The sequence below is a fragment of the Centruroides sculpturatus genome, unplaced genomic scaffold (assembly GCF_000671375.1).
Source record: "Centruroides sculpturatus isolate CEXI.00-Female unplaced genomic scaffold, Cexi_2.0 scaffold1311, whole genome shotgun sequence".
Classification (NCBI taxonomy): Eukaryota; Metazoa; Arthropoda; class Arachnida; order Scorpiones; family Buthidae; genus Centruroides; species Centruroides sculpturatus.
The window spans coordinates 49,634-69,460 of NW_019385462.1; the positions used below are offsets into that span (position 1 = coordinate 49,634).

Sequence of the window (19,827 nt, forward strand, 5' to 3'; positions counted from 1 at the left end):
CCCCCAGCATCCAGAACGCCATAACCGCCGAGCACCGCCGCATCATCGGACACCTGAACTCGCATCAAGGACGCAAGATCGTCAGTAGCTACCTCATTGAGCCCCGGGGCACAGAAGAAGCGAAACCTCAGCCGGCCAACGAACTTATTTTGTTATTCCTGTTGTGTAAGTTAACTTCATGTCAAAATAAACGGTTTTCGTGTAAGACACTTGTCATCTTTGTCTCCTACCGCCACCACCCACATACGGTTTGACCCTAGGTTTTCCTGACGCGCAATTAACGTATTGCCCCCAAAATCGGCGAACTTACAGAAATTGTCATGTTTCACTCTCCCTCCCCACTTCCTCAAAACTAATATGCATTGCCTCTCTAGTTCAGATCCTGGGTACACCCTTGCATATACTATATATGAACTTTTGTCATGCATTCAGAAAAATGTTAGAAAGTTGTCTGTATATGAAACGAAATGGAAATACACTGGAAATTTAATAAAAGTAATTTTAATTTGCAAGAAATAATATGTTTGTTACTTGTTCAGTTCAAAACAAGTTGAAATCGAAGCCCTTCTGCATTGTTGCAGAAAGCATACCAAACACACAGTTGCCACCATGGTAAATGAACAAACTAAGTATTACTGTCATTTATTCTAATTACAAAGACTGTATCTTCCAATGTACTTATAAAATTCAGTTTCTTGCAGTTTTTGAAAAAAGTAGGTTTTCTAGACATCAGCTCTTTTTGAATTGACAGATTCAATTATTATACTATATATTATTTACACAAACTGTTACCCAATAAGTAAAATTACAGGAATTAAACAAGTATTACTAGTCCGGTATAATTATGTTAAGTATTATTATTGGAAACAATATAGGATGTTAGCTACTATGTTTACTCAGTTTAATTAATGTACCTTTTAATAATAGTGAAATTTAAATAATGCTAATGTTTTTAGGTCATTCTCATGCGTAGACTGTTGAAAGTGGAGTGCCTTTCCACTATATTTCCAAGGGTATTCCACTTTCAAACTGTCACACTACATTTTCAGTTATTTTTAATACTTTTCATCCTCTTTTCTGTATTTTAGATTCTCTTGTTACCATGTTATCTTTCCATTCTGTGGTTATATAAATTTTATAAAATTTTATTAATATTCCTGTAGGAAAACGATACGAACGTAAGATCAAGAAGATTGCCACCACGGACATCAAGAAGATTGCCGTCAGCATCCAATCTCAGCCATCACATTAATCACTTGGAGGTCCGGCCCCCAGTCAGTAAACTTAATCCTAATTTGGCCCTTCTTCAGAAAAGGTTGTGCATCCCTGGATTAATTGACTTTTACTGTATTATATTTTTACTTATTTAATAGAAACCCACCAAAACAAATATTTGTGAGATATACAAAAATAGTTTCAAGTATCCTTCTCAGCTAAATGCTCATAAAAAAAAGCATTCAAACATAACACACAACTGTATTATATGCTGTAAATCCTATAAGTACTTACATACTTTAGAAAGACATATGAACACCAAACATTCAACTGAAGTGGTAGGTAATAATGTTATAAAGTTAAAAATATATTAAGTAATTTTATAAAATTTTATTAATCTTCCTGTAGGAAAACAACGAAACAAATGTAAGTAATATTCTTAAAAAGTTAAAAAATATAACATTTAACAAAAGGAAAAATGGCAAAATTAGACTGTGCGTGGACTTTAGAAAGTTGAATCAGAAAACGGTCAGAGATCACTTCCCCTTGCCTTTGATTGAGGATGTGATAGATCGTTTGGAACAATCAAAAGTGTTCACGTCGCTCAATTTAAAAAATGGATTTTTCCATGTTGACATTGATGAGAAATGTAGAAAGTATACATCTTTCGTTACACACGAGGGCCAGTATAAATTTCTAAAGGTTCCTTTTGGCTTGTGTAATAGTCCAAGTGTATTCCAATGTTATATTTACCATGTGTTTAGACCAGCGGTCAGGGAACCGGGGTAAATTACCCCAAATGGGTTAAAAATGAAACTTTTGTGAGTAAAAAGTATATATTTTTAATTTGCTGTTTTATAAACCTGTTAGTATTTTTTTCAACTTAAACAATTTAGCGACATATGCAGGCCACGCCATCTCACTCCCCACCACTAGAGTGTGCTCGAGTTATATCTTTGCGCAGTAAAGCNGAGTGGTAAGACTCTAGTATCACTTACTCAGCAACTATTCTCTAGAATAGCCCTCTGTTTGTCTTACAAGGATGGTTTTTCTATTCAAAGAAATAGAGTGTGGAGGGCTTTAACTAATATGTTAAATTAAAAGTGGAATTTGATGATCACATAATCACCTTTTCCTTACGTCAGGAGTCTCAACACAAGTTAATCAATTATTTTATACACGGATTAACACATGTTATCCCTAAACTCGTGAATATCTAACATTAATATTGAAGAAGCCATATTTATATAACAAATCAAAATATTTAATGGATCAAAAATATGAAATTATACAAAAGAATGAATCTAAACCTAATCTTAATCCTAAATCTTAACCTAAGATTATCTCTAAACCTAACGCGTGAGAGAGAGTTCACAACAATCTATCTCTGGTCATATTACCTTCTTCTTTAGGTCTTTTGTATCTTTTTCTATATCTATTATATTTTTCTATATCTATTTTCTATATCTTCTTCCTTCCTTGATTATTTCTCTTCTAATATTTTCTTTGGGAAGTCCTTTTAAGTCTTCTCTTGTATACTTCTTGTATATTTCGAATGTAGTACTGTACTATGTTTTATGACTTTCTTTCGGATTCTTATAACAGCCTTGTATGATGATATCTTATCTCGCATGTCGGACTTCTTGCATGTGGCAACCTTTTTCCAACAGACTGCCTTTCGTATATCGGATTTACCTGCATGGCAATACCTTGTTCCAACAGACTGCCTCGATGGGCGGGAAATCGTCCCTTTTATTTTCTCCTCAGTAACGTGTGCAAAAGCTCGACTCATCATGAGTTGGCCTGGGAAAGGAAATCAACTTCCTTTCAAAATCAGATGTTTTTCCGTTTTTTAGAAACTTGTTAAAGTTGAAAAACACTAATTTCTCTATTTTTCTCTTCTTCTTCTCAACTTTGAGAATTTTCAGAATGACCCTCTCTGAATTCTCACAATATAATGAAAAAAGAAATCATGAGTGATAAGTCCATATTAACTTATCGAAAGATACATGGTAACAAGAAAATCTAAAATACATTTTTAATCATTAACTGCTTAATATCATAATAAACTTTATTGACATACTTAAATATTTAAATAATCTAATAAAATAAAATTGTGCATTAATTTAAAGAATAAATTAATGTACAACACTAATATGGTAAATTTTTATGTTGTTCAAATAGAATGAAATGTGTTTGTATATACAGTATAAAATTAAATAAAAATTGAATATTATTTATAAAATGCTATAAAACTTTAATTTTAGGGATATTTAAACCTACTTCTGGAACAATATTAATTAATGGGAAAAATATTGTAACAGAAACATCAAAAGCTCGAAAAAATCTTGGACTTTGTCCTCAGTTTAATATATTTTGCAGTTCTCTCAATGTAGAAGAAAATTTGAAATTTTTTGCAGGTGTGAGTATTTAAAAAATATATATATAAATAAATTTTAAATGAAATATTTTATATAAATAAATAATGATTATATCTGTTTAATATAATAAAACAAAGCACTGTTTTACTGGAGTTCATTTTATTAACAAGTCTCTCTCCAGTACTTTCAGCAATCAAGCATTGTCAGGAGATGCACAATGAATAAACTGATTAGTTATCACTTAGTTTACACAACTACTAGATGTTACATAAACAATCTATAACTGCTGAAAAGCACCCCTAACTATGCTACTTCCATGCTACATTTCTAACAGATCGTTGCAACACCTCTTCCATATTTTATGTACAACATTTCTTACTTGCCAATTGCATTTTCAAATCAGTGAAAAAATTGTGACTATAAATTAAAAAAATCATTGAACCTGAATCATTACTTTCACGTCCTACAAAAAGTCCCACCTTAGTCTTAAGAACTACATATCTATTAATAACAGGTTTTATTTATCACTATTTGGTAACATTTTACAGTCTCTGCCATTAATTACTTTTTCTGTCAAACTATTTTCATATATCCATGTTTTCTCTGCAATTTCCAAGCCTCCTCTCTCTTATTTCTTTCATCATTCTTGTCCCTTTCCACCATACCTTGCCACCACACTTTTTTAAAGTCGTCTAGACACACCATGGTAGTGTTTTTTCATCCTGATATCTATGTGCCTCTAGTTTGTAGCCTTGTTGCCTCTGTCCTTTTTATAGCTTCCACATACACTTTATTTGCCCATCTCTTATCACTTAGTGGTGCAACATATACACTTGATGTGCTATTCTTTCTTGTCTTTGTCAAATTAAATAAAGTATAGTTTCTTTTAAATACAATGTTTTTTTTTTTGTCTTTTTCTTTAATTTTCTATAGAAAGGTTTTTTCCAACTTTCTACATAATGCATGCTATTTTTTCTCCTCCTTTTTTGTGTCTTACCTTCATTTCTCTTCCTAAGAACTGTTTTCACAATTTTATTAAATATCCTCCTAGTTAGACCATGGTCAAGGGCTGTCTTCTCCAGGGTTTCTAATTCCTTATCCAGCACTTTTCAGTACAAGATACATTAATGGATCCTTTGAGACTTGCATCATGTAAATTGACTTTTAAGTGTTCTTCCTATATACTGAATTTCTAAACATATGTGGGGGGACCCAAAAAAACCGGATTTTTTGTATAAAAACTTTATTTATTAACTTTTTTACAAAATTTCTTCAGTTACCTTCAAAGTATTCTCCATTAGATGTGATGCACTTGTGAAGTCTTTTTCCCCACTGTTTGAAGCATCTCTGGAAGTCTTCAACCTTGATATCATCCAGTGCCCTTAGTGAAGCTGTTTTTACCACCTCCACATCATCAAAATGCTTCCCTTTTAGATTTTTCTTAATTCTTGGAAACAGAAAAAGTCACACAGGGCTAGGTCTGGTGAATACAGAGGGTGGGGAACGANAAAACCGGATTTTTTGTATAAAAACTTTATTTATTAACTTTTTTACAAAATTTCTTCAGTTACCTTCAAAGTATTCTCCATTAGATGTGATGCACTTGTGAAGTCTTTTTCCCCACTGTTTGAAGCATCTCTGGAAGTCTTCAACCTTGATATCATCCAGTGCCCTTAGTGAAGCTGTTTTTACCACCTCCACATCATCAAAATGCTTCCCTTTTAGATTTTTCTTAATTCTTGGAAACAGAAAAAGTCACACAGGGCTAGGTCTGGTGAATACAGAGGGTGGGGAACGAAAGGCCAAATAGTGAGTCACTCGTAAGGCTGTGTGTGCGGGGGCGTTGTCGTGATGAAGGAACCAGTCACCTGATCGCCAAAGTTTCGGGCGTTTCCTTCGCACATCCCCTGGCAGACATCTTAACACTTTTTTGGCAGATTTTTTCAACGTTTTCCTCATTTCGAGATGTTGAAGGACTCCCAGAACTTTGCAGGCAGAACAAAATAACAGTAAGAGAAACACAACACTACACTCAAACATAAACCTACAAACTGACACCATTTGGACAGCTGTTTTGTGAAGGTCTCTATTAACTCCATGTAACGGGAGAACTCTCTACTACGTCTACGAATGGCAGCGTGCTCTCAGTTCGGTTTTTTTGGGTCCCCCCTCATATCATACTTTTTTCTGTCCACAAATGAATTCATAGCACAATACTAACATATAAGATGTTAATCAGTATTAAATGGATTTTATTGTAATTTATTCATTACATGAATTCTTGCAATAAAGCAAATGATTTATACTGTTGCATTAATTATGCAGTATTGGAATGAAATTTTGAAATTATAAAAAATTCAAGTACTTTTTAATCTTGATGGCTCATATTCAGTACATAAAGTATTCTAGAAAGCAAAAAGGCAAAAAAAGCAATAGTTACTTTAAATTTACTTTGTTTTTTAATTTATCTTCAGTGCACAAATTTTTCTAAAATTTAAGCACTGAAGATAAGGCAACAAGGCTGGAAAGCGTTTGGATTTTAAATATTTACAAATTTTTTTATTTCAATAAAGCCAAATTTTCTTCATGTAATGTTAGAATGGTTGATTAATATTTAAAATTGAGTTTGCAGGTATGATTGTGTAAATTTCCCATGAATCTTACTGAATAGTTCAAGAATATTTCAAAATAGTGTCTGAGGAAATAAATGGATACGAGTCTTAACACAACACACACATTTATTTGACATGTATATTAGCATGTACAGAACAGGGCCAAAAAGTGGTGGCTGCCCTCGGATTACAGTTTATACAGGGTGTCCCAACGAAAACGAAACGACAGAGATATCGCGTTCGTCCAAGCAAATCGCTCGGACAGGTCGATTTTATTCTCAAGGGGGACATCTTCTGCAATGAAGTTTTTGTGATTCTGAATACAACAGACAACAAAATTTTTAAAAACTTATTCATTTTTTATTAACTAAACAAACATTTATTTCAAATAAAGTAACACAAACTATTAAAAAACAAAAAAAACCTTTTAAGCTAGACTTTTAGTTGTTCGACAGGCGATGTTGGTCGCCATAGGAACGCTACTCGGACAACATCTGAAGACTCGACCGCTCATTGGTTAAAAGACATCACGCCATCTGCGGACGTCTTGGAGAGCTTTAGCTTAAAAGGTTTTTTTTATGTTTTTTAATAGTTTGTGTTACTTTATTTGAAATAAATGTTTGTTTAGTTAATAAAAAATGAATAAGTTTTTAAAAATTTTGTTGTCTGTTGTATTCAGAATCGCAAAAACTTCATTGCAGAAGATGTCCCCCTTGAGAATAAAATCGACCTGTCCGAGCGATTTGCTTGGATGAACGCGATATCTCTGTCGTTTCGTTTTCGTTGGGACACCCTGTATATTTGGCACTGTGCTTGAAGGGCCCTTCACAAGTCGTGGTAAAAAATGACATGACAGATTGTTTACATTTAATGTTTTGTTCTTAATTTTTTATTCACAGATACAGACACAGATGTGTATTTAGTACAGTAGAGTCTCGAAAACTCGGCCTAATGTGGACTGAAGGGTGGCCAAGTTTGTGAAAATGCCGGGTTATCGGGAATGGGGTTAAAAAAAAATAAGTATGAGTGTTTCCTCAGAAAATACTGTACTGTACTTGTATGTATTGTTTACTTAAGAATACAATAGAGAATAAACTGCCCAAATATCCTTAAACAAAGGAAAAATACATCCTTTATGAAGGCATAGTCTTTACTATATGAAAATGAAAATTAATGAATACACTGTTTACAGTAATACCTGATAGGACAGACCTCAGAAAAATACTTTGAGGCATAAAGCTGTCTATAATGAAAATTAATTAACTAAGGATTCTTTTGCCCTGCCAGGGTGTGGCCGAGTTATCCAGACTGCTGGGTTATCGAGTGCCAAGTTTTTGAGACTCTACTGTATATAAAAAAATCTCTCATAAAATTAGAGTGCAAAAAAATATAAATGTAACTATATTTAAATTTTCATTTTTGCTGCATTTTTTATTCTATCAATATTTATAAAGCTGTTCATCATGAAGACATTTATGTCAAAAATATCAGAACTATTTATGTTTCTTTGAATATTTTATGGTTATTTATTTAAACTTTTCATCCCAAAAACTACTTCCCTCTCCCCTTATATAATTAACCTAACTATAAAACATGATCTTAAACTAAAAAACATAATTAATGGACAACCATTAGTGATTAGCCATCCATTATGTTTACAGTTTTAGAGAGGGTCATGGCAAGTGCATCATTGTACATGATGGAAAGAGAGAAGATCCAAGCATTGACTGTGAGAATCTGTAGTTGAAGATTATATTTTTGACAAATTTATTTAAAATAATTGTTATAATTTTGATAAAAATTTTGTATCTACTTTTACTCAGTTCTCTACTTTTACTTGATCCCAAGAACTTTCAACTCTCCGTGTTGAATATGGGTGTATTACATGTAGCATGAATTTTAATATGTAAACTCTCTCTCATAGAAAAGCATTAGGAAATAGATTTTATCTCCTTTGGAATCATTGATAATTTTGAGGTTTACTTTTGGTCTAATACCATATTTTTATATAATGAACATTTGTATAATAACTTGGTCATCCTTTATTAATAAATTTATCTTTTAATTTATTGCTTTTGATTCATTGGTGCCTAATTCCATCGTCGGTCCACATATCCCATGTTATTAGCAATTCAATTAAAATTCTGGTCAAGTTTCTAATATACTTTTTCCACTCAGAAAGGAAATAACTCACAAGTCAGGATGCAATATAATTTATCCTAACTGGTGTCAGGACCCTTAAAGAAAGATTTCTCCAATCTTCTATTTTACTTTCCATCCTGAATATGGAACAGGGTTATCCTGGAGTCCCCAGTTCTCATATCTGTATAAAAATTTTTTATGCTAGTAGGGACATAAAAATTTCTTCTTATTACCCAACTTTTTATTTTTATGAATAAACTATCAGAAATATTTGCAGAACTTTTTAAAACCATTTCTTCAATTAGAGGAGTCCATGAAATATTCTACATGTAATTAAAAGGGAGAGGATTTGCCAAATTTACTATAGGAGGCAGTCAAAAGTGGCTCAAAAACTTTATATGTAATTAATGGATGGCCTCAAAGCTGTTTGATGAGTTTGTAATTGCAATATAGTCAGCATGTAACCTTGCCTATTGCATAACCCACTCCCCTTTCAGATTGTCTTTTAAATACAGATAATCTGTAGGTTATTTGCATGAAATCATGATAATATAACTTTTGTTGTAAAAATTTTATAAAAAAATATATTTAAAAAATTTTGAAAAATTCATTTTTTATTAAATTCTTTAACTTATATGTATATATATTTTTTGTTTTATTTATTTATTAGCTTAGGAATATGAGTTTGTCAGATATAAAATCAAATGTAAATGAAATATTAGATTATCTTCAGTTACAAGACGTGAGAAACGTTATGACAGAAAAATTGTCAGAAGGAATGAAGCGTAAATTATCAATTGGTATTGCAGTTGTTGGCGGTTCAAAGGTATTTTCTGTTTCTTTTTATTATGAAATTATTAAAGTCTACTCTTTGATATTTGTAATGTATAGTGTAAAATACATATAAATTCTAAATAATTTAAAAATTATTTAGAATTTATTTCTTTTATAATATGTAAATTACCATATAAATAAGTTTTATATAGGGTGTTCCAAAAGTTGCAATATGTAGGAAAATTGGATCATCGGTTTCCAAGTTCATGGATTGGTTGTCATAGTTCCATGAAGTGGTCTCTGAGATTTGCAGATCTTAATCCTTTTTATTTTTATCTGTGGGAGCAGATACACCAATACAAATAAAAGCTTTGGTATATCAGGAAAAGATTCAAAACACAGATCATCTAAAGCAGGGGTTGCCAAACTTTTTTAACCATTCACTTTCCAAAGCCTCATGTTGAACCCCACCGTAGTTTTATTACAAGCGTATATGTATGAGCGAAAAAAAAAAAAAAACATTGTGGGTTGTGGTCTCTGTCTAAGAAAAAAAAAAAAAAGGTTGTGATCCCTTAGCCGCATCGACCCCCTAATCAACCCCCTAGCCGCATTGACCCCCCCAATGATGTTGCATCAACCCCTGGGGGTCCATATCGACCACTTTGGTGACCCCTGATCTAAAGGAATGCATTCAAAGTTTATTTAGGTGTGTTAAGGTCAGTGCAGATAATTAGAATGAAAACAGTCAAATTGTGTTGTTTGAAGTGAAACTTTTATTCTAACATATAATGGTTTGTTATTTACAAAGTAAAATCTGAATACGTAAATAAATGCCCTAGAACAATGGAATAAAGGTGATCACAATTAGCCATCTAAATACTTGTCAGTATGATGGCATGAGATCAAACAAATTGGATCATGAATGCACATGATTGGAAGTAAGATTTGATGATACTTTCTAATGGTTCATATGCAAGTAAACTGTTTATATTATTTGAAAACACATAGAATTAAATCTCAACATGCTCAGAGAGAATTTGTATGCACACCCATGGGCATAGCCAGAGATGGGCAACCCAGGCCATGGCCCCCAAATCTTAAAAAATTACAAAAAATAATTTCAAAACTCAAATGTCGACCAACTATTCAAATTCTAGCACAAGCAAAAGAACATCATTCTCTTGTACCATTTGGAACATTCTGCTATGACAGTATAGGTTGAGCTAGGAGTTTGAGCAGAACCTGGATCTTAACATAATCCCTCAATGTCTTCTAGATGCTTACTCTTTATATTGCGCAAGTAATTTTTGAGTCATCACTGTGGCAGTATAGATGTATTCATATCTGCCAACATGAGCATTCAAAGAGGCATGAGGTAGCAGTAATAGTCATTTATATCCAGCAGTTTGTACAGAAGAGACCACTCATGTATGCTTGCCAACTTTTAAGATCAATTTATCCTATGTCAGGAAGATCCTATGGGCTGTCCATATGTGAGTGGTGATGCTGGAGACACATATATCCTTACAAAAACCCATTTATTATAATAAATAATTAGCTTATACAAATGTTTGGATAACTGGAAGTTTGCCATCGAATGAAGATGTTCTAATGACTAGCACAGTCCGAGGTTGATGAGACATTCAGTTCCATCGAATGAAGTTAGCACAGAAGTTTGATAATGGCTGTGGGCCAGAGATGATGTAGGAGATATGGCCAGCTTAGTTACAAGTTCTTCAATGTTGTATGAGTCAAGATAATCCTTGGAGGATGTGACAGATCGCACCTTCTCTGCTTCTCAACCTTGAGATTCAGGGATTTTATAGTATTTCTCCCTCAAATCTCACCTTTTTGATTGGTTCTAGTTCCCTTATTTTGCTTTCTCATTGGTTTCTCTTCTTTCTCTAGGTGAAGTCTGAGAGCAGTTTGGGTCGCAAGAAAGGTCTGTTTGGGATGGTCTATCCGACACTGTCCCTTGACTCTGACCAGGAGGTGTTGATGGAACCTAGACTATTCTTATAACATTTTAGAATTTGAACAGTCTGGCATGATCTTTGACCATTGAACCTTCCCCTTTTCACAATTTCTTAATCTATTTCAATTGTATATGAGTATTTGTGTCAGAGTTCATCTCTCAGTTTGACATTGACAGATAATTTAACTCATGTAAGTCATCCCAGGATCCATTGTTTACCTTTTGTGCTGCATTGTTTAGACAAATGGTTTTTTTTTCTCTCTCTCTTTTGTAACCTTTTGTTGTAATCTTTTAGACACAAGAATTCTGCAATTTACACAATTTTAGACCTTGTCTGGAACCTCACACTCATTATTTCTGGTATTAGTCACTTTATTGTTCATTACAGATGAGTTAAAGTAAATACAAACAATACAACTCAAACATTCTCAAAGAACAAAGTAAGAAAACTTACTCTCATCTTTTTGCCAATTACGCAAGATGATCATAGTTGTCTTCCAATCAGCAGCACCCAGCTCATCCAGGTAATTCTAGATTTTCTGAGGAAGGCCTTTTCTATATTGTCTCTACATCCATGTCTCATGCTACATTCAATCAATGAAGATTTGAATCATAGAACGAGATGTTTGGTTTAATTTTATGAACTAGAGAGAATTGAGTCTGAAGCTGAGTTGTAGTATCATATATGGAGCAAGGAAAACCTTGATTGACAGGCTTTTGGAAATAGTTGAAGTGATTAAAAAGTTCATATTCTTTCCCACCACAAAAATGCCTTATAATCTCAATATTTTAGCCTTGTTCCTAGAGTAATATTGAAATGTTGTTTAGCACCTTAAGATATTTTAAAACGTAATTGAGATTAACGATGACAGAAAATCACTTAAGGATTTTGGCAAATATTTCTAATGTCTCTAGGATTCAAATTTTGCAGTTATCAGGTATATATTTTATGATTTTGGCTTTCTTTCATTTTACTATTATATATGGTTCCCTAGTCTATTGTGGTAGGGCAGTATTGAGTTTACTGTTCTGAGCTCTAGGAACTTAGATAGATGGCACTTTCTAAAAGAGGAAGTCTCAACACACAAAAACACAGTTCTGACTTAATAGAGGGTACATAGATTCAAAATTTAAAATTGTTATATGTTCATACTCTGTTAATGCAATACCCTCTAATTTAGCAATGAGCTCTCTGGGATTGGAAATGGTATAGTTATACCTTTTTAGATGGTCAGTTAAAATTAAAAGTAAAAAAATAAAATTAAAAAAAAACTAGCCACTAAAATTTTCAAATCCTGGCAATAAATAATATAGCATCATTATGCTTAACTATTCTTCATTTATGTTAATATTCAGGTGCAGATTTAGCTGGTGTGAAGGTACAGCTGCATTTTCTTTCTGGAGTTCTTTTCAAATAAAGCTGGGTACCTCAGTAGTAAAAAGTTTTGTAAGGTATATTATTCTCTTTCTGCACTCTCTTTAAAGATTTTTGGATCTGCTATTATTAATATCCAATTCATCTAGTTTATCTGCAGTATCCATGAATTTATTTACATGGTCTCTGACATCATCATCATTTTTCATTTTAAAAAAGAAGTAAATTTTTTTTAACAATGTAACCTTTCTTTCAGGCACTTTGCTTAATTAAATATTTTTAAAGGTGTCTCCAACCTCTTTCGATGATTACAGTGCTTAACTTGTTAGTTTTTTAGGGGACATGATTAACACCAAATATCATCTTGCGTTCAAATCCTATTGAATTCATTTTGTAAGTTTTTTGTGATATGTGCATTCTGGGCTCATCACCACTGATATACTTCCATAGATCATTTCTATATATCCTGCACCTGTATCTTCCATATATCATAATTATCTTTTTTTAATGGTTTAATTTGTGGTTGTTTTTCTGTCATCTTGATTTCTCTAATATCATCATTTTCCATTTTTATCTTCTGTTTATCACAATTCACTATGACTGGGCCCATAACCTATTTGAATATAAAATTCATACAGCTACTTAAACAAGAAGCACCTTAATTTCTTCTACTGATACATTTTTTCCTGACAAGACCTAATATACAAGGGGGATTCAAAAAAACCGAACTGAGAGCGTACTGCCATTTGTAGACGTAGTAGAGAGTTCTCCTGTTACATGGGGTTAACAGAGACCTTCACAAAACAGCTGTCCAAATGGTGTCAGTTTGTAGGTTTACGTTTGAGCATAGTGTTGTGTTTCTCTTACTGTTATTTTGTTCCACCTGCAAAGTTCTGGGAGTCCTTCAACATCTTGAAATGATGAAAAAATCCACCAAAAAAAGTGTTAAGACGTCTGCCAGGGGATGTGCGAAGGAAACGCCCGAAACTTTGGCGATCAGGTGACTGGTTCCTTCATCACGACAACGCCCCCGCACACACGGCCTTATGATTGACCCACTATTTGGCCTCTCGGAGTTGGCCTGTTGTTCCCCACCTTCCGTATTTACCAGACCTATCCCCGTGTGACTTTTTTCTGTTTCCAAGAATGAAGAAAAATCTAAAAGGGAAGCGTTTTGATGATGTGGAGGCAGTAAAAACAGCTTCATTAAGAACACTGGATGATATCAAGGTTGAAGAGTTCCAGAGATGCTTCAAACAGTGGGGAAAAAGACTTTACAAGTGTGTCGCATCTAACGGAGAGTACTTTGAAGGTGACTGAAGAAATTTTGTAAAAAAGTTAATAAATAAAGTTTTTATACAAAAAATCCGATTATTTTTGGGTCCCCCCACGTACAGTACATCTCGACACCAAATATAAAAATTTATGTCAACTATGACAAGGGCCATAAGAGCAATGATATAAAGGAATAGAAAATGACTTTAAAGCAAAAACAAAAGAATTGAGAAAAAAAAGGGAAACTAACAAATAAATTTGTTATATGAAAATCATCACATGTTCTTGTTACTCTCTTAGCAAAAGTGTATAGATACTGCCAGTAATTTATTTTGAAAAACACTTCAAAAATACCTTAAAAATTGCATTAATCACTTTAATCTCTAATGTGTTTGGACATATTTAACCAACTTTTCTGATTTATTTTGCTTAAAATGGTAAATCGTTTCTTGTATTTTGCAACTTGTAAATGTATTTTTAATGCAACTTGTAGCTGCTTATAGTTAGGTCTATCTCATATTGAGATTAATGTGGAGGTTATTGTGTAATTGCTTATCCTCTGAAGAGCCAGCTGAAGCTGTTTTGCTTGACTATACGAAATGAAGAGCTGGGAAAATGCCATCTGGGAGGTCTTTTAAGGGTAACTGGCCCCTATTTAGGCATTAGAGACCTACGTCTCTAATATCTAAATAGGGGCCATGAAAACCTGGAACCTGGAAAACCCCATGTAGCTAGCACATCCTGGCAAGGTATAAACCTACAATCAAACTACCAGTGTTCAGGGAATGGAACTGCTTGTCTACTGGGGGCCTTATAATTTGGTCAAAGCATTCTAGCCCTTATATATTCAATTAGCCAGAACATTATATGATTCTTAATTTTAATTATAAATTTTTGAAAATAAAATTTTTAGAAATAATATAGATTTTTACACTATTTTTATATATAATTATTTTTCCTTATATTTGTTTGCTATTAGACATTTTTTCATTTTATAATAAATTATTTAATTATTTTTGTAAATATTTGAAAATTATAAATGTTTCATAATATTTATAAATATTTAGTTATTAGTATTAGACGAACCAACTTCTGGAATGGATCCACAGTCTAGACGGGTAATTTGGGAGACAATTTTGAAGTTGCGTAAAGGACGTACCATACTTTTAACCACTCATCATATGGAAGAAGCCGATGCACTTGGTGATCGCATAGCAATTATGACAGAAGGATCTATTAAATGTTTTGGATCCTCTGTATTTTTAAAAAAAAAATTTGGTATTATAAATTTAAATTTATTTTCAATAATTTGTATCTTATTAGATTTATAAAAAAAATTTTATTTAATTAGGAACTGGCTATCATCTTCATGTTACAAAATCTGATATTTGTCAGATTGATGAGATTACTAAAAGAATTAAAATTCATATACCAGAGGCAAATATGGTCAGCAATTTTGATCAGGAATTGATTTATTCTCTCTCTTTCTCGTCGGAAAATTTTCCCGAGTTATTCAAGTCTTTGGAAAATTCATATTCTGAATTAGGAATTACATCATGTGGGATTACTGTAACGACTATGGAAGATGTATTTCTTAAGTAATAAGATTTTAATATTATATTTTAAAACTTTTTCAAATTAATTAAAGTAAAATATTTTTATAGAGAAATATAAGCTGTAGTAATATAAAATTTTTTGAAAAATATTTATTTTATTTATTTATTTTCAATTACAATAGAAAAAGTTTTGTGACATTAGATTTCCACCTTTTCTTAACAATAAAACCTTGATTAAAATACATAAAAAAGTGATGTATTTTGCTTTGTTGAATTTTATTCAAGTAGATAGTAGAAAAATATTTTTATTTTAAATTAAGAATTGTATAATAATTGTTTATAGGCCTTTTGAAGTGGATTTAATCAATGTGAAATAAATATTCAGAATTAACAATATTTTGTGAAATGTGGTAAAAAAAATTTTTCAGAAAAACATAATTTTAAAATGTATGTAGATGCTTGAAAAACTGCAAGTATTACATAAGGGAACTTTTAAGCTAAGACAATCAAACATTACATAATCATTGTAGTACTTGAGCAGGGTTACAACCTGCTATGGTCCCAAGCAGTTATGCTCAAGAGCTGCAAGGATCAAAAAATCGTTTTCATATGGGAATCTCTCCTTACTACCACCTTGGACACTTGCAACACCCTACGCTCGATCTTCCCAGTGTATGGGTCACGCTATACAAGCGTTTAAGCAAATATTAGCATTCTCCAGTATGCATATAGCGTGAGCCTGGTTCTGCACATGCGCCAGCTCGCACTTCACGGAGCTAACTACTCGTTCGGTTTTCGAATTATATTTGAATATTTGCTTTGTGTTCTTAATGGCTTTGACAAAGTTTCAACTTACATTTTATGTGTTCTATTCTACATTGGATTATTTCCATTTAATTTTTCGGTAAATCTCTGTATTCGCCTGAGGACGACAACTATAAGTTCATCAAATGTGCTTGTGATGATTAAAAAAAAAAATAGTATGCATGTAACGCTGAACTCAGTGTCTTTAGTTTATTATACAATATTTTGGCATGATAGTCATCCAATTGATTAATATACCTTCATATAAAATTTCTAGAAATGATAACTTCATTAATTGTTTTAATCATTGTTTAAGTTTATTTGTATATTTAAATTTAATATACAAAAATATTCAAAGAAATCACATACACATCATAGTTTTCAGATATTTTATTTTCATATAATATATGAAATTTGATAATTATGCATCATTCTTTAATTTAAAAGTAATATAAAAACTAAAACTATAGCTAGGATATGATAATAGTAATTTATTAACAAACTACACAAACTACAATGCTTGGGCAAATATGAATTATAATTTGTAAATAGAATAAAAACTGTGATTCACTCACTGAAACTGAAGGTTTTGCTTTTTAATATAATCCACCTAGTTTGCAATGCAATTATGCCAGCAGTCCAGAAGCTTACAAATGTCACTTAGGAAAAAGTCTTTTGGTTCAGGCATAGCCATTCCTGAATAGCCTATATCATATCCTCATTACTGACAAATCTTTTTCTGCCCAGATATTTCTTTAGAATATCTAGAGAGAAGAAGAAATAACAAATAGAAGTTTGGTTCAGGTATTTTGCAAAAGTATCACATAACTTCAAAAAATAAACTGCAATTTTTTAAATAAAATTCTGTATTAGAACACAAATACGTTTTACTAAAGTAAAATTCAATTTTATTTGATTTGACATTTTTCAGATATTATGATGATAAAAGGCATTCGAAATTCATTATGAGTTTAAACTTTTTTTTGCAAATATCACATTTTTAGAATACTTTCTGGTGTATTTTTTTCATAAAATTTGTTTAAAAATTATTTTTTATCTCGAATTTTATACACAAATTAATAATTGTCATATTAAAATTTATTTTTGTTATTTAAACAGTATTCAAAAGCTAGAAGATAATGCTCCAGATACATTCAATTGCTATGAAAATGGATACTTATCTGAATATCAAGAAGAAAGTATGTTTTCTTTTTTTCCCATTACAATATATTGCATTGTTTTTTAAATAACAATACATTTTATTTATTTTTAGACATAAATCTCATGTGTTCTTCCAAGTTATCTGGAATAAAATTAACATTGCAACAATTAAAAAGTCTGTTGATTAAAAGATTTCATTATACAAGACATAATTATTTTCTTTTGATATTTCAAATTCTTTTGCCATTTTGTTTAATTACTGTTCTAGTTTTGATAGATATTCTATTTTTTTCTAAAACTAAAGATGAAGCAATTGTCTTAGATTTAAAAACTCTTTTTGGCAACACAGATGCATTTTATATTAAGAATTCAGAGAATTCAATAATAGATGTATTGTCAGACAATTACAAAAAAGTCCTTGAAAGTGAAAATGCAAATATTAAACAAACAAAAAATGCTACACAGTATTTCTTTGAAAGAACAAAAGATCTTAAACATTATATAAAAAAAGATCTTGTAGGTGCAAGTTTTTCAGGGAATGATTCAGAAATTAATATTACTTCTTGGTATAATGGAATAAATTATCATTTGGAATCAATTTCGTTTAATTTATTAACATCATCTCTTTTGAGATTTGTTACAGAGGATGATAAATCAAATATAGAAATTATAAATCATCCATTTAATTTTCAAACAGATTTAGAAACGTATATAAAAAATGATTTTAAATCTAAATTGAGTTCCCAATTTTTAGTTAGTTTGGCATTGACATTTTTATCATCAGTTTTTGTAATATTTCCTCATCATGAACGAATTTCAAAATCTAAATTGTTGCAAAAGATATGTGGTATCAATGGCTTTATTTATTGGATGATGAATTTTGTTTGGGATTTTATTATCGTTATAGTTTCCACTATTTTGTTATTGTTACCATTAATTATATACAATGGTCTACAATCAACTATAGATGTAAATGGCGAAGCAATTGGTGAGTATATAATTTTATTAATATAAGTATGCATTAATAATTTATTTTAAGTCTTTGATCATATTTATGTATAAAATATCACATTTGTACACTAATTTTAAATTACAGTAGAGCCTCGATTACCCGACCCCCGATTAACCGATACTTCGGTTAACCGACCATCCTAGTCGGCAAATTCAAATGTCTACTAGTGATGTGGCGCTACAATATTTGGCTATGTCTTGGCTACTTTAATATTATTTTTACGTGTTTAGCTGGCAACACTCATTCGACCATGAAAGGGAGCCAGTACTTAAACGAGGCTTAATTTTCTAATTTTTAACGATACAATAGCGACGATTATTATTTAAAGAAATTTTTGTTAGGCTTAACATTGATGAAAATTCAACGCGAAGTAGGTTAATAGCAATATACTAATATACTAATTACATGGGATACAATAATATACTACACTAATAATGGATTTTTTCATACTTTTCGGTTATCAGACTTTTCAATTATCCGACCAACCCCAGTCCCCAATTGAGTCGGATAATCGAGGCTCTACTGTACTAATTTAGGTTATATATAATGCACCTTTAACAGTGGGTGAAGTTTAAAGAATGGTGTTTAGTCATGTTAGTGGGACATCTTCAGGAATGGACAGTTGTAAGTGGAAAATTAATTTCACTTTCAGCTGTCAATGCCTGAAAATGTCCTGTTAACTGGATTGAACACAGAATTTTTTAAACTTCACCCACTGTAAAAATTACATTGATTAATTCACTGGAGTAACTACAGGTAATTCATCCTTACATTATGTATATCAGAAAATTTCTAAATTGTTTAGTGAAAGATAAACCACTATATACAGGAATTATTAGACCTTGTTGTATCCTCTTCACTTCTAATAACCCTTACCAGCAATTCTTCCACTTTTGGAAACACTGCTGGAATTCTTTTTTTGGAATTGTGTATAACTTTGCATAAAATTTGTTTTGATACCCTCAATGTGTTAGACTGGATGTTGCTTTTCGGAGATTAGGGAAACTAGTTAGACTTGTATAACTGGTTACATGATACAAAAGATAACACTGACTTGACTCACAGAAAATTAGCATTGAAAAGGGGAGAGTAAAATGAGATCACCATCTGTAATGTTTGATTACACTGACACGTTTAATAATAAGTCGAGTATTATTAGTGACTGAATATACTTTATTGCTCGTAACACAAAGAACAACGTACAGGCAGGAGTCACTAGCAGGAGGTCTCGTACAAAAATGGTTCTGGCGGGAAGGTAGACAAAGGATATATTCCACATGCAGTAGACCAGACTAAGCGCCATCAGGCAACCTGTCTAATCGACACACATGACACTGTTATCAATGGTTCCTGAGGGGTCAACAGCACCACCAACCTTTTATTATGTAACAGGATAAATATTTACAAACATCACTGTGGCACAATGCATTATACTGTACATACCAATGTCTTATAATATTTAACAATAAATTCAATCATTGATTCCAACACAATGGACTCAAAATATTGAACTTTCAGTGGAAATTTTTGCTTTTGGGATCAAAA

General features: G+C 31.8%; 1 protein-coding gene across 2 annotated transcripts in view; it reads left to right on the plus strand.

The window, feature by feature from the left end:
* LOC111639235 (ATP-binding cassette sub-family A member 1-like) overlaps positions 1-19,827 on the plus strand; it is a 55,185-nt gene that overhangs the window by 6,177 nt on the left and 29,181 nt on the right. For both annotated transcript variants that reach the window (XM_023385044.1, XM_023385043.1), the window contains exons 3-8: positions 3,483-3,637; positions 9,021-9,176; positions 14,817-15,027; positions 15,101-15,347; positions 17,229-17,308; positions 17,383-18,258. In XM_023385044.1, the coding sequence (XP_023240812.1) occupies positions 3,483-3,637; positions 9,021-9,176; positions 14,817-15,027; positions 15,101-15,347; positions 17,229-17,308; positions 17,383-18,258 (1,725 nt within the window). The remainder of the gene's footprint in view (positions 1-3,482; positions 3,638-9,020; positions 9,177-14,816; positions 15,028-15,100; positions 15,348-17,228; positions 17,309-17,382; positions 18,259-19,827) is intronic.